We start from the raw sequence: 15274 nt of genomic DNA, 5'->3' as shown, positions 1-15274 counted from the left end.
AATCTCAAAGGGACCGATGTACCGGGGACCCAGTTTGTACGAGGGAACTTTGAGGCGGACAAATCTTGAAGATAGCCAGACTTTATCTCCAGGGTGGTACAACGGGGCATCCAAGCGTTTTTTATCGGCATGTTTCTTAAAACTGTCACGTGCCCGTTCAAGTGCGGCTTTGGTCTCCTGCCAGACCCTGGAGAACTCCCCGGCTAGAAGATCGGCCGCCGGCACACCCGAAGCCGGAAGTACCGGCAGAGGTACACCAGGATGTTGTCCATAAACAATAAAGAAGGGCGACTTGGCAGCGGATACACTGGTATGATTGTTGTAGGCGAATTCGGCCCACGGGAGCAGGCTGGACCAATCGTTCTGGTGGGCGTTAGAAAAATGTCGGAGGTACGTTACGAGAATTTGGTTTGTACGTTCTGCTTGACCGTTAAGATTGAGGATGGTAGGCGGAGGAAAAGTCCAATGTTCCCTCCATCAGCTTGCATAGGGCCCTCCAGAATCGCGAGGTAAACTGAACCCCTCTATCCGAGACAATGTGCTTGGGTAAGCCATGAATCCGAAAGACATGAGAGATGAAAATCCGCGCCAGCTCGGGGGCGGAAGGTAGTCTGGGCAGAGGGATGAAATGGGCCATTTTGGAGAAGCGGTCTACGACCACAAAAATGACTGTGTGGCCCGAAGACTGAGGTAGATCCGTAATAAAGTCCATCGAGACATGCTGCCACGGAGCTGAGGGCACCGGAAGTGGATGCAAGAGACCGGAGGGTTGGTGTCGAGGGACCTTGTTCTTGGCACAAGATGGGCATGAAGCGACGAAGTTTCAGACATCTTGAGGCAGGGAGGGCCACCAATAAAAACAGGAGATGAAGGAAAGTGTTTTCTTGAGGCCAACATGACCTGCTAGCTTGGAGGCATGACCCCAGTAGAGAACTCGCCTCCTGTCATCGTCTCGAACAAAAGTCTTCCCGGGAGGTAAGGAAGTCATGCTCACTGGAGTGACCACGATGAGCTTGCTAGGCTTCACTATGTGTGAAGGTTCCTCTTCGGTATCGGTGACCAGAAATGACCGGGATAAGGCATCCGCTTTAAGGTTTTTGTCACCAGGATGGAAATGAAGCTCAAAGTCGAATCGGGTAAAGAACAGGGACCACCTAGCTTGCCGGGGGTTTAGCCTTTGTGCTGACTGGATATACGCTAAATTCTTGCGGTCGGTGTAGATCTGGAGTGGATGTACAGCGCCCTCCAGAAGATACCGCCACTCTTCCAAAGCTAGTTTGATGGCGAGTAACTCTCTGTCCCCAATGGTATAATTCCTCTCCGAAGGAGAAAATGTTTTGGAGAAGAAGCCGCAGGTAACCAGTCGTCCGGAGGAGGATCTTTGAGAGAGGACCGCTCCTGCTCCGGTGGCGGAGGCATCCACCTCCAGGGTGAATGGCTTGTTAGCCTCTGGACGGTGAAGTACGGGAGCTGTGGTGAAGGCTTGCCTCAGGGCTTGGAAGGCGTTCTCGGCTTCAGGAGACCAGCGGTGGGGGTTGGCTCCTTTGCGGATCAAAGCGGAGATAGGAGCGGTCAATGATGAAAAGTGTGGGATAAACTGCCGGTAGTAGTTGGCAAACCCCAGGAAGCGCTGGATTGCCTTAATTCCCTGGGGACGCGGCCAGTTGAGTACCGCGGACACTTTTCCCGGGTCCATGCGCAAGCCAGAGTCAGAAATTATGTACCCCAAGAACGGCAGTGACGACTGTTCGAAGGCGCATTTCTCCAGCTTGGCATAGAGACGATGTTCTCTCAGACGAAGCAAGACTTGGCGGACGTCTTTTCGGTACGTAGACAGATCCGGAGAAAACACCAGGATGTCATCCAAGTATACCACCACGCAGGAGTAGAGTAGATCTCGGAATATGTCATTGACAAACTCTTGGAACACTGCGGGAGCATTGCACAACCCGAAGGGCATAACGAGGTACTCATAGTGGCCGTCAGTCACGGGTGTTGAAAGCAGTCTTCCATTCGTCACCAGAGCGAATCCGGACCAGATTATAGGCCCCCCGAAGGTCCAACTTAGTGAAGATCCGTGCTCCCCGTAGACGGTCAAATAGCTCTGGAATGAGAGGAAGGGGGTATTTGTTCTTAATGGTGATATCGTTGAGACCTCTGTAGTCAATACAGGGATGGAGGGACCCATCCTTCTTCTTCACAAAAAAGAACCCAGCCCCGGTGGGCGAGGAAGACTTGCGAATAAAGCCTCTGGCCAGGTTCTCCTGAACATACTCGGACATAGCCTGAGTCTCAGCGGGAGAAAGCGGATAAATCCGACCTCGGGGCGGAGTGGAACCGGAGACAAGGCTGATGGGACAATCATATGGCCGATGCGGAGGCAGGCTCTCGGCCTCCTTCTTGTCAAAGACGTCCAAAAAAGCCCAGTAGGCGGAAGGTAACTCTGTTGATGTTGAACGTGGAAAACTCTGCGGCTGTACGGTGACCAGACACTTATTTTGGCAAGGCTGGCCCCATCGCAGAACGTCACCGGAACGCCAGTCAAGAGTAGGCTCGTGTGTTCTTAGCCAAGGAAGGCCCAAAAGGATGGTATGAGATAACGAAGGCAGTACGTAGAAAACAATCTTCTCCCGGTGTAAGGCTCCAATCTGAAGTTCCACTTCCTCGGTGACCTGAGTAACGGACTCCCGGAGGGGTTGGCTGTCGACCGACGCAATCTGTCGAGGGGTCTCCAGGGATCTGACAGGAATCCGAAGCCTCCTAACTGCCTCGAGTTGGATAAAGTTACCAGCCGCCCCAGAATCAATATAAGCCCATTCGGAAAAACATTTAGAACCTAGATGCAACAGGACGGAAAGAGTCAAGGGTAGAGAGGGGTCAAAATTACCTAGGAAGACCTCTCTTACCTGTCCTAGGAGGAGGCGTTTCCCGGACGTATAGGACAGGAACGAAGGAAGTGGGCAGCACTCCCACAATAGAAGCAGAGCCTCTGTTCGACCCTCTCTCTCCGGCGTTCCTCCACCGGCTTGAGACGATCCACTTGCATGGGCTCCGGTATTGGGGCCACAGACGCTGTCACTGGGCGGGAGCGGGGCGGACTATGGGTGGCCAAAGGAGCGCGAGGTCTTCTCTCTCTAGCGACCTCTCGGGATCGTTCCTGAAAGCGTAGGTCGATGCGGGTGGCCAAAGAGATCAGATCCTCCAGGGAGGTGGGAGTATCTCGACCCGCCAACTCATCCTTGATTCGACTAGAAAGGCCCCGCCAAAAGGCTCCCACCAAGGCCTCATTGTTCCAACCCAACTCCGAGGACAGGGTGCGAAACCGAATGGCGTACTGGCCTACCGAAAGCGAGCCCTGGTGCAGATTGAATAGAGATTCGGTGGTGGAAGCCAAACGACCTGGCTCATCAAACACCTTACGGAAGGTATCCAGGAAAAAGGAGAGTTGGGCGACTAAGGGGTCATCACGTTCCCAGAGGGGGTTAACCCAAGCCAGAGCCTCCCCTTCTAAGTGGGACACAATAAAGGCCACCTTGGCTCGATCGGTGGGATATTGTTGCGGCAGCAACTCAAGGTGTAGTTGGCATTGATTTAAGCTCCTACACGACTTGGGGTCACCACTGTATCGCGGGGGCTTCGCCAGGCGAGGATTGGGAAGCGGGGGCACGGGCTGAACCAGAGTTGCGGCTGCGGTCTGGAGAGCTAGCAGGCGGTTATCTACCGAGGCCATGTAATTCAAAATGTGGGCGAGTGTCACGCTGCTGGGCGAGCTCCTGTTGGAGACCGGCTATCTGGGAGGCACTCCCCGGATCCGAGGCCTGTAGCGAAGACAAATGGGACTCCATGGATTTGAGGAAAGACATGATCCTCGCCTGATTTTCCCGTAGGAACAAAAGTTCCTTTTGGGTCGGGGTCGGGGTACCAGCGGGGTCCATGGCCTGATTATTCTGTGAAGCTGTGAAGACTCCAAAGGTGAACCCACAGGACCGCGACGACGAACCTACACCCGGGCGAGCAGGCCAGGTGTACCACCCCCTATACAGGGAGTGTTAGGGGCAGTCCCGGAGGAGACTATCGCCGCTGAAGCTGGTACTTGGGGACAACTGGAGGAGTAGACAGGCGAACACCGGGCTGGCCGGCAGGCTGGCGAACACAGGAGAGACGGCTGCAGGACTGAACGGAGAGCAGGCAGGAGGAACCGGAGTTGGCAGGAGCGGATCAGGAAGGCACGCACGGGTGTAGGCAGGAACGGACAGGAATGGCGGACTCTGGAAGGGAATACAAGATGGAGAGAGTTCAATAGAATACACAAGGCGGGAAAGGCACAAGGCTGGGTGCTAGCGAGAGAAAACGCAGGAGCCGGGGGACCCGAGAATCTGTCGTGGAAACACAATAGATAATCAGGCATGGGTCTGAAAGGGCAGCTCCCTTTTATAGGGGCAGGACTTCCAGGTCAGACCTCCAGGGTCACGGGGGCGGAGAGATGGGCTGAGCCAGACTGTGCTGAGGTCTGGGGTGAGGCGCGCATGCGTCCTGTTACAGAGCGCAGCGGGAGCGGCGGACAGACCGAGAGGCAGGGCGCAGGAAAGCCGGAGGACGCGCGCCTGCCACAGGAGCACGCGGGGAGCGGCGGACGCGCCTGGAGGCCGTGGCCAGCGCGGGACCAGGAACGGGAGCAGCAGCAGGAGCCGCGGACAAAAAGGAGGCGGCGGGCACGGGAGCCGCGGTAAGCGTGACATGTTTACTATTTATTATTACTAAATGTGAAGAAATTAGTATCATTAACCCCTTATCGACCGCCGATACACCTTTTAACGGCGGTAAAAGGGTACTTAAACCACAGCGCCATTAATTCACGGCGCTGTGGAGAAAGTAAATAGCGACCCCCAGTGTCGGATTTTCTCCAGCGTCTCGGAGCTGCGATTTTGCTTTTAATTTCTCTTTCCTCTGATGTGATCGCACACCAAAGGAGAGAAATAAGGTCCCCGATCCCCCCCCGGTGGTCCTCTGTCCCCTCCCGGTGGTCCAGGGTCCCTGCGGCTTCCTCCGGTGGGCGCCGCCATCTTGGATCCGGAGAAAATGACGGGCGCATGCGCAGTGCGCCCGCCGGGAATCTGCAGGCTACGGCCGGCAGATTCCATTCATTCATTTTAATCACTATGATAAACTATCATTGTGATCAAAGTAAAAAAAATAGTAAATAGCCCCCCCCGTTTATCACCCCCTTAGATAGGCAAACATAATGAAATGGCGAAAATATTTTTTTTTTCATTTTTCCATTAGGGCTAGGGTTAGGGCTAGAATTAGGGTTAGAATTAGGGTTAGGGTTGGAATTAGGGTTAGGGCTAGGATTAGGGCTACGGTTAGAATTAGGGTTAGGGCGAATTAGGATTAGGGTTAGCGTTTGTATTAGGGTTAGGGGTGTGTTGGGGTTAGGGTTGGAGCAAGAGTTGAGGGGTTTCCACTATTTACCAACTTTGGGGGTCTAATTTCTCCTGTTACCCTTGGGAAAATAAAAAAATTGGGGGCTAAAAAAAAAAATCACTTTTGTGGAAAAAAAAGACTTTATTTTCACGGCTCTGCGTTATAAACTTCTGTGAAGCACTTGGGGGTTCAAAGTGCTCACCACACATCTAGATCAGCTCCTTGGGGGGTCTAGTTTCCAAAATGTCACTTGTGGGGGGTTTATACTGTTTAGGCACATCAGGGGCTCTGCAAACGCAACATGACGCCCACAGAACATTCCATCAAAGTCTGCATTCCAAAATGGCGCTCCTTCCCTTTCGAGCTCTCCCATGCGCCCAAGCAGTGGTCCCCCCCCCCTCATATGGGGTATCAGCATACTCAGGACAAATTGCACAACAACATTTGTGGTCCAATTTCTCCTGTTACCCTTGATAAAATAAAAAATAGTGGGCTAAATTTTTGCGAAAAAAAAAAAGGATTTTTTAATTTTCACAGCTCTGCGTCTATAAAATTCTGTGAAGCACTTGGGGGTTCAAAGTGCTCACCACATATCTAGATAAGCTCCTTCAGGGGTCTAGTTTCCAAAATGGGATCACTTGTGGGGGTTTATACTGTTTAGGCACATCAGTGGTTCTGCAAACGCAACATGACACCCGCAGACCATTCCATCAAAGTCTGCATTCCAAAATGGCGCTCCTTCCCTTTCGAGCTCTCCCATGCGCCCAAACAGTGGTTCCCCCCACATATGGGGTATCATCGTACTCAGGACAAATTGCACAACATTTGTGGTCCAATTTCTCCTGTTACCCTTGATAAAATAAAACATAGCGGGCTAAAAAATTCATTTTTGAGGAAAAAAAAGTGATTTTTTATTTTCACTGCTCTGCGTTATAAACTTCTGTGAAGCACTTGGGGGTTCAAAGTGCTCACCACATGTAAGCTCCTTCAGGGGTCTAGCTTCCAAAATGGTGCCACTTGTGGGTTTTTTCACTGTTTAGGCACATCAGGGGCTCTCCAAAAGTGACATGGCGTCCAATCTCAATTCCAGCCAATTCTGCATTGAAAAAGTCAAACGGTACTCCTTCCCTTCTGCCGTGCGCCCAAACAGTGGTTTACCCCCACATATGGGGTATCAGCGTACTCAGGACAAATCGCACAACAGCTGTGGGGGTATGATTTCTCCTGTTACCCTTGTAAAAATAAAAATTTGGGGGCGAAAATATCATTTTTGTGAATTTTTTTTATTTTCACGGCTCTACGTTATAAACTTCTGTGAAGCACTTGAAGGTTCAAAGTGCTCACCACACATCTAGATAAGTTCCTTAAGAGGTCTAGTTTCCAAAATGGAGTCACTTGTTGGGGGTTTCCACAGTTTAGGAACATTAGGGGCTCTCCTAACGCAGCATGGCATCCGATTTCAATTGCAGCCAATTCTGCTTTGAGAAAGTCAAAAGGCGCTCCTTCCCTTGTGAGCTCTGCCGTGCGCTGAAAAAGTGGTTTACCCCCACATATGGGGTATTGGCATATTCAGGAGAAATTGCACAACAATTTTTTTGGTTTATTTTCTCTTTTACCACTTGTGAAAATAAAAAAAATTGGTTCTGAAGTAAATTTTTTGCAAAAAAAAGTTAAATGTTAATTTTTTCCTTCCACATTGCTTTAGTTCCTGTGAAGCACGTAAAGGGTTAATAAACTTCTTGAATGTGGTTTTGAGCACCTTGAGGGGTCTAGTTTTTAGAATGGTGTCACTTTTGGGTATTTTCTGTCATGTACTCCCCTCAAAATGACTTTAAATATGATGTGGTCCCTTAAAAAAATGGTTTTGTAAATTTTGTTGCAAAAATGAGAAATCGCTTGTCAACTTTTAACCCTCATAACTTCCTAACAAAAAAAAATTTTCTTTCCAAAATTGTGCTGATGTAAAGTAGACATGTGGGAAATGTTATTTATTAAGAAATTTATGTGAAACATCTCTCTGATTTAAGGGCATAAAAATTTACATTTTAAAATTGCTACATTTTCAAAATTTTCGCCATATTTCCATTTTTTCATAAATAAACACAAGACATATCGAAGAAATTTTACCACTAACATGAAGTACAATATGTCACGAAAAAACATTCTCAGAATCAGCGCGATCCGTTAAAGCGTTCCAGAGTTATAACCTCATAAAATGACAGTGGTCAGAATTGTAAAAATTGGCCTGGTCATTTAGCTGTAAAATGGCTGTCACTAAGGGGTTAAAACCAACTTCTAATGCAGCTGATATTAAGCATGGCAGTAAACCTCTGTAAGTACCACATATAGGGTAGTGGCCTAACATAAGCCCTTAGTGACAGTCAATTTGGAACTTAATGACTAAGCCAATTTTTACAATTCTGACCACGATCACTTTATGAAGTTATAGCTCTAGAACGCTTCAACGTAAACTCACTGATTCTGAGATTGTTTTTTCTAACATATTGTACTTCATGTTAGTGGTAAAATTTATTCAATCTAACTTGCGTTTATTTATGAAAAAAATGGAAATTTGGCAAAAATGTAGCAATTTTCAAACTTTTAATTTTTGTACCCTTAAATCAGAGAGTGGTGTCACAAAATAGTTAACAAATAACATTTCCCACATGTCAACTTTACATCAGCACAATTTTGGAAACATTTTTTCTTGTTAGGACGTTATAAGGATTAAAAGTTGACCAGTAATTTCTCATTTTTCCAACAAAATTTACAAAACCATTTTTTTAGGGACCACCTCACATTTGAAGTGAGTTTGGGGTTCAATATAACAGAAAATACCCAAAATTGACACAAAAGTGGTGCAAAACCACATTCAAGAAGTTTATTAACCCTTCAGATGCATCACAAGAACTAAAGCAATGTGGAAGGAAAAAATGAATATTTTATTTTTTTCACAAGGGTATCAGGAGAAAATGGACCACCAAACTTGTTGTGCAATTTTTCCTGAGTATGCCAATACCCCATATGTGGGGGAAAGCTACTGTTTGGGCACATGGCAGGGCTCAGAAGGAAGGGAGCACTTTTTGATCGCAAAATTGGCTGGAATCAATAGTGGCACTATGTCGCGTTTGGAGACCCTCTGATGTACCTAAACAGTTAAACCCCCAATTCTAACTCCAAGTCTAACCCCAACACACCCATAAGCCAACCCTAACCATAACCCGTTCCACAACCCTAACCCCAACACACCCCTAACCCAACCCTAACACACCCCTAACCCTAATCCCAACCCTAACCATAACCCTAGCTCACCCCAACCCTAATCCCAACCATAACCACAACCCTAACCCTAGCCCAACCCTTACTTTAGCCCAACCCTTAACTTTAGACAAACCCTAACCCTAGCCCCAACCCTATCCCTAGCTCAACCCTAATCCTAATGGAAAAATGGAAATAAATACTCTAAATTATTTTTTACTTAACTAAGGGAGTGATAAAAGTGGTTTGATTTACTATTTTTTATTTTGATCACTGTGATAGGGTCTATCACAGTGATCAAAATGAACCAATAGGAAAAATTTCCTATTATTGCTGGGTGCCGGCTGGCAGATCTTCTTCCCGGAAAAAGACACTGGCGGCAGGGAGACTTCACGGGGGAAATGCAGGGACATTGGAGGTGCTGGGGGAAGAAGGGGATGCAATCACATCAGAGGAGAGAGAAATTAAATTTGAAATCAGATTTTTTTTTTGCGGTTGCCATTATTCCGTTAATAACGGCAACCGCAACACTGGGGGTCGGTAAAAACTGACCCGAATCATGTTCTCTGGGGTCTCAGCTAACACCGTTAGCCGAGACCCTGGAGAAATTCTGACTCCCGGGGGGGGGGGGGGGGGGGGGGGGGGTATGCGCTATACACTTATTTCAACGGCGCTGAGGCATAAGTTCCCTTAAATGCAGCCGTTAAAAGGCGTATTGGCGGTCGTTAAATATAATTTTTAGACCTCAACTGGAATTCGACTTTCATTAGATTTTGACAAATTACATCAACACAATTGTTGTCAATATAGTTTAGTGTAGGTACCAAAAAAAGAAAAAAAGGTTTTGTATATATAGTTTTAAAGGTTTTAACCCTGCTATTCTGCCCGTTACCACTATACACTTATGTTCCTGTCTTTTTTGACCGGACCTAATAAAGTCTTGATTTTTAGTTAATTTAAGTGTTTTAATTGAATAATTTTTGTATGTGAACCTGGTTGTTTATAAACAAATGAAAAATGGAAAGAAAAACTTACTTTTTATTTTGTGTCAAAACATTTAACATGACTTTATTGGAATATTTATGCATATTGCATATTTAACGATGATCCTTCAGAACTCTGTGTCTGTATATGTCCTCTCTGCTCTCTCCAGCTGGACTGAAAATGAAACTGGATAGACTACTATGGCAATTGTCTACTGATAAGATAAAATAAAACACCCCCCCCACCCTTTAGGATAAGAGCTCAGAGTAAAGCAAGCACACTTTTCAGACATAATTTATTAGTACTCTTTCAGGTCAGCATTTCACAGAAATTAGATCATGGAACACAAGTAAAAAAAAAAGAGAATATGTTCATTTACAATATGAAATGTTGAGAACTGAATTGAACTATTTTACATGAACAGTGGGTAAAAATATTTGGCACATAACTATACTGGAAGGTAATCCATCAGCAGTATTGTAATGAGAAAATGTATGTATGTGTAAATCTACATGGACCAAAATAAATTGATAAATAGTAGTAGATGTAATATATAGTCCAAAATGAGATTATAGCTCCTTTATTTTACTCATAAAATGGCTGGAGATCACTATAAAAGGCTATCGGTCATTTTTGACCGAACAGTACAAGTGTGTAAAAAATTGTGGAGCAAAAAGTAAAAAAAAAAAAATAAAAAAAAGTACCCATAGTAAGAACCCCTCAAATGAGGAAAAGTCAATCAACCACAAGTTTCAGAACCGCATCTTGAATATTTTAAAAAATATTAAAGTTCATAATCGGTAGTTTTTGATTGAACATAACAGCAGGGTTAAGAAAACAAGTATGGATAAAATGAGCAATACTTACAGAACATCTAGGGAAAACTGGATTTCTTGTGGCCTCAACAATAACTTGATGTGGGGGTGCTCCAACTCTTTGGGCCTCATACTGGTGAAATTCCTCACTGAAGCCAGACACTGTTGTTTGTGAGCTTGACTCAGAGTCTGAGGAGTCGGAACCAGTATGTGTTTGTTGCTGCAAAACAGGAACCCTCACAAAGGTCGGTGGTAAACCTAAAGATGGTGTGGGTAGCCGATCTCCACCATCGGCTGGGGACACCTAGAAAAACAGATTTTTGTTGCCAATAGAACTATAGGTAGTATTGGTTTTTAAAGTAAATATATACAAAAGGTGATAAAAGAGCACTTAAAATACACAAAGAGTGAATATACGAATATGAAGATCACCTCAGGATAAGGTCCGAAGAATGACAACAGTACTGGGAGAAGCACCAATCCATTTAGTACCCCAAGAAGTGTTAATATTGCCAACACAGCAAAGAAGTACCTGCAAAGAGAAAACAGCAATAGAAAATTTGCAGTATACAATCAGATACAGATGCTGTTTATTAGCAGTGAGCAGAACATGCAACACTATGAACCAAAAAATACAGAACGGCCACATCAACAACAACAGCAAGCGTAGAAACACGGATTATTTTACCTTGAAGGTTAAATCCCACAGTTCGCTCTTAGTTAGCAGAAAAGAAAATGGTTAGATTGTTACGACAACAGAATGCTTGATAAATTGCTTTTATTCATGAAAGTGTAATACAAGACTCCGAAATATGGAATGTGATGTGAATAGAACACAACACCACACTCCACTGTTCTTTCCATCAACCAGGATACAGAAAATGGTAACAAAATGGATGGAGGGAAAGAGAATAAAAAAGAAACCCTCTATAAGGGGAAAAGAGCTACTTCTCCCAAATGCTAATCCACAGTTTTTGAAACTTACTATAGCAATCTCCAATTAAGACACTAGTTGTTCAGGTAAAGTACTTTTATTATTTTCCTGCTCTCTAACAACTATATTCCTCCTGGCTTTCAATGTGTTTCAGTTTTACCACATAGGTTAAATTGCAAACCGTTTTGAGTAGGGGAACAAGCTTTTTGTAAAAGAAAATGCTTTCCATTCTATGGTATGCCTGAGCATTGTACAGGGTGAAAGGCTCCACAATGGCTGAGCTGCATTGCAGGGAGCTAATCTTTTGTTGATCAATTTAGCATCTCTGAATACTCTTGTTTTGAGTCAGCCAATTCAGATATAAAGGCTAAAGTAATGGGGAAGAGGAGGGAAGTGCACAAGTGGATGCTGTTTCCCACCACTCAGGGATTATTCAGAAATACGCTTCTAGCCCCTTCCATAAAAGTTGTCGCTGAGGGATGTTTATTTTGTTCTAAAAACTTCATAAAAGTTAATAAAATGAAGGGATTATTTACTAAAGCAAAGATGTGTCTGGCAGCTGGATATTTTCCCCTTCACTATGAATCATTTAGGTTGTGGAAGTCTTCACGAAAGAGGTTAACAAAGGCTTGGCTGGGGACGCAGATTTTGTTTTCCTTGTATCTTTTTTCCAAGCAAAATCACAATATACAAGTAACCTGGTTTTGTAAACATCTTGGAAAATCTTAACTCCATTAATACAATGAACAAGCCAATGTCCTCTTCAAATGTAAACCAAGCAAAACTTTAGACTGGGATTTGTATCAACAATAGGCCCCAGAAACATTTGCATGTCATCCATCTAGCTCCAGAATAAACATGGAGATTATATTTCAGTCGGCTTTGCATATACAATGTCTGTTAATTTACTCCATTTTAGTGGAGCGCATCGTTGAGCTAATCTCTCTGTCTTTCCAGAACTTTTGGAACATTGGTAATTCCCTGGAACAATGGAATAACATTTGATCTCTTTATATCTAACCCAGAAAAGAACCAGATTTCTATTTAGCTCAAACATATGTGTTTGGGAAGTGGGTAAACATGATGGATCCCAAGCTCAGAAAACTCCAATATAAATACCACCTCACATAACCATCTGTGAAAGGCAGCATATTCGTGTGTCTGTCTTATTACAAGGGAAAGAAATTGGAAATTTCTAAATGCCCAGCATACACATTAGACTAATGTGGCAGGGAACTTAAGGACTTGGCATGTCCAATTTTGGACTGCCAGTCCTTTTGCTCTTCCAGAGATAAGTCGCCACCAGATATGCTTGACAGCGACTCTCTCATAAAGAACACAGGAGCATTAGAGAAACCAGCCCTCCTTTGTAAAGGATGGCTGCCAACCGAACAATCTATTCGGCCGACAGGCCATCTAATCTGTATGGTGGACTTAAGTGATGGTTATGGTTGGGCTTTCCTAGGAAAGTGAGCCAAGTAGAGTTAACAAGTTCAGCAGGATTAGCTAACAATATTGTTGATAGTGTCCTCCCAACTGTAATATCCATGGCAGGTGCTAAATCTTATCATGCCCAATTCTTTGTTCTTGTGAAAGATAAGTCAAAGACAAAAGGTATCTGCCAATGGTCAATTCACTTTTTCCTATTAAAATAAACATGTACACTCGATCAGGCCGAGTATGAATGTCTGTGAAGAAGTCAGCAGTAATAGTTTTAATGACAGCTACCTCAAGTTTATTGTTGGCTTAATCTATGCTTATCCTATCACACCTAGTTTATGTTTTGATGGGATGGTCAGTTTTTTGAAATTTGTATTCATTAACCTTGACTGAGCACTCCACCTCTTAAGCCCCCGTTACACACTGCGATATCGCTAGCAATATCGCTGTAAAGTCACCTATTTTGTGACGTTGCAGCGATATTGCTAGCGATATCGCTGCATGTGATACTTACCTCCGACTGGCTCCCCGCTGCTCATCGTTGGTTGTGCGAGAACGTCCTGGACCATTCCTCGTCGGCCACTTCCTGCTGTGCTTCCTGTGGCACCGACGAGCGAGGCGTGGACGCGGGCGGGAGGACGCCAGGATCGCCGCGTCTGACAGGTAAGTAGCGACCGCCGACCGCTGCGATGTCGCTGGTGAGATCTGCCTGTGTGGCAGCTCACTAGCGACCACTTAGCGATGCACCAGCGATCCATATCGTTGTCGGGATTGCTGGTGCATCGCTAAGGTAACGGTACCCTTAGCCTCAGGCGTTTGTAATCACAGCAGGGTCATTACCCCTCCACAGAGATATAGATTTCAGTCTAAGAGAGGATTCACATTAGGTTCCCATGCAGATGAAGACTTTAGTCTAAGAGAGGATTGGCATTAGGTTAGGTCCTGGAAATGAGAATCACCTTAACATGGCTTCCAGGTACACATGAATTGGCCAATTTATGCGCTAAGCATTCTCAATTTTTCATATTTCTAATGCATTAATGCAATTCAATTTTCGTATTTCACATTTGCCTGCTATGACACTACAGAGTGCTGCCTTATTTGAGTTTAATCTATGCTTATATCATGAGACTGCACGTGAGCTGTTAACAGGTAATTTAAAAGGGTTTTCCTTAGGATATATCAGATTGGTGGGTGTCAGACTTCATGGAACCTAGCTGTAGTAGCCAGCACATTCTCTACAACATGTCCACAGCATTGCCCGCTAAACAATGATAGGTGCACAGTGCTCCACAGCCTCTTCAGTTAGCTGATCGGTGGTAGTCAGATCCCACTGATATGATATTGATGGAATATTCTAAGGAAATCCTGGAAAATCCCCTTAAAGTAGGCTAACAAATAAAAAAAAAACCATGGCATTATCCTCCTGGCATAGACTAGCCTGTCGTCCTCTGGTTCAGACTTTTCAAACCTCATCTGACACAAAGTGGCATCATTCTCCAGTCCACACTTAATCTGCTAGAGAAGCTAAGTACCTGTGCAGTGTTTACATATGTCTTTCAATATATATGGTGGAGGTACTTGTGAGGAACCTCTGATTTAAGAGGGGAAACACATTGAGTATGCAATAAAAGGCGCTTACTGGGGTGCTTAATGTTTGATTATTAACTGTGACATTGCACTACCCTTGTTGCACGACTAAATTTACAGGAGAGGCACTGTTGGGGGTGCTTATTTAATGACTTATACTGAGTATGCTAAAAGAGGTGCTGACTGGGGTGCTTAATGTTTTATTATTAACTGTGACTTTATAATACCCCTGCTATATGACTGTGTATAAAGAGAGGCACTGATTGGTGGTGCTTATTTAATAATATTGAGATTCATGAAGTGTTTTTGCTCCATGATAAGGGCCTTAATGGACTATAAATACAGTCATGGCCAAAAGTGTTGGCACCCTTGAAATTGTTCCAGATAATAAAGTATTTCTCCCAGAAAAATATTGCAATTACAGGTTTTGTTATACACATGTTTATTTTTTTGTGTTTATTGGAACAACACAAAAAAACAGAAAAAAAGGCAAATAAGACATAATTTCACACAAAACCCCCAAAATGGGGAGGACAACATTTTTGGCACACTCAACTTATTATTTGGTTGCACACCCTTTCGAATAAATAACTGCAATCATTTGCATCCTATCACCATCAACAAGCGTCTTCTCAACTTGAATTTTGGACCACTCCTCTTTTGTAAACTGCTCCATGTCTTTCATGTTTGAAGGGAGCTTTCTCCCAATAGCAATTTTAAGACCTATCCGGACACATTGCTGGCCACTTCAGAACTCTGCAGCGCTTTGCTTCCATCCATTTCTGGGTGCTTCTTGAAATATGTTTGGGGTCATTGTCCTGCTGGAAGA

At 44.7% G+C, this 15274-nt stretch overlaps 1 protein-coding gene across 3 annotated transcripts in view; it reads right to left on the bottom strand.

Annotated features, from left to right (window-relative positions):
• PTCH1 (patched 1) overlaps positions 1-15274 on the bottom strand; it is a 213867-nt gene that overhangs the window by 12372 nt on the left and 186221 nt on the right. For 2 of the 3 annotated variants that reach the window (XM_073545959.1, XM_073545958.1), the window contains exons 21-22: positions 10914-11013; positions 10534-10785 (exon numbers count right to left, since the gene is read on the bottom strand). In XM_073545959.1, the coding sequence (XP_073402060.1) occupies positions 10534-10785; positions 10914-11013 (352 nt within the window). Of the gene's footprint in view, positions 1-10533; positions 10786-10910; positions 11014-11169; positions 11197-15274 lie in introns of those variants that run through there. The other variant, XM_073545960.1, reaches the window with a different exon arrangement.

This window comes from Dendrobates tinctorius, unplaced genomic scaffold (assembly GCF_039654945.1).
Source record: "Dendrobates tinctorius isolate UK_male_01 unplaced genomic scaffold, ASM3965494v1 ptg000144l, whole genome shotgun sequence".
Classification (NCBI taxonomy): Eukaryota; Metazoa; Chordata; class Amphibia; order Anura; family Dendrobatidae; genus Dendrobates; species Dendrobates tinctorius.
This window is presented reverse-complemented; position numbering and strand designations above follow the sequence as displayed.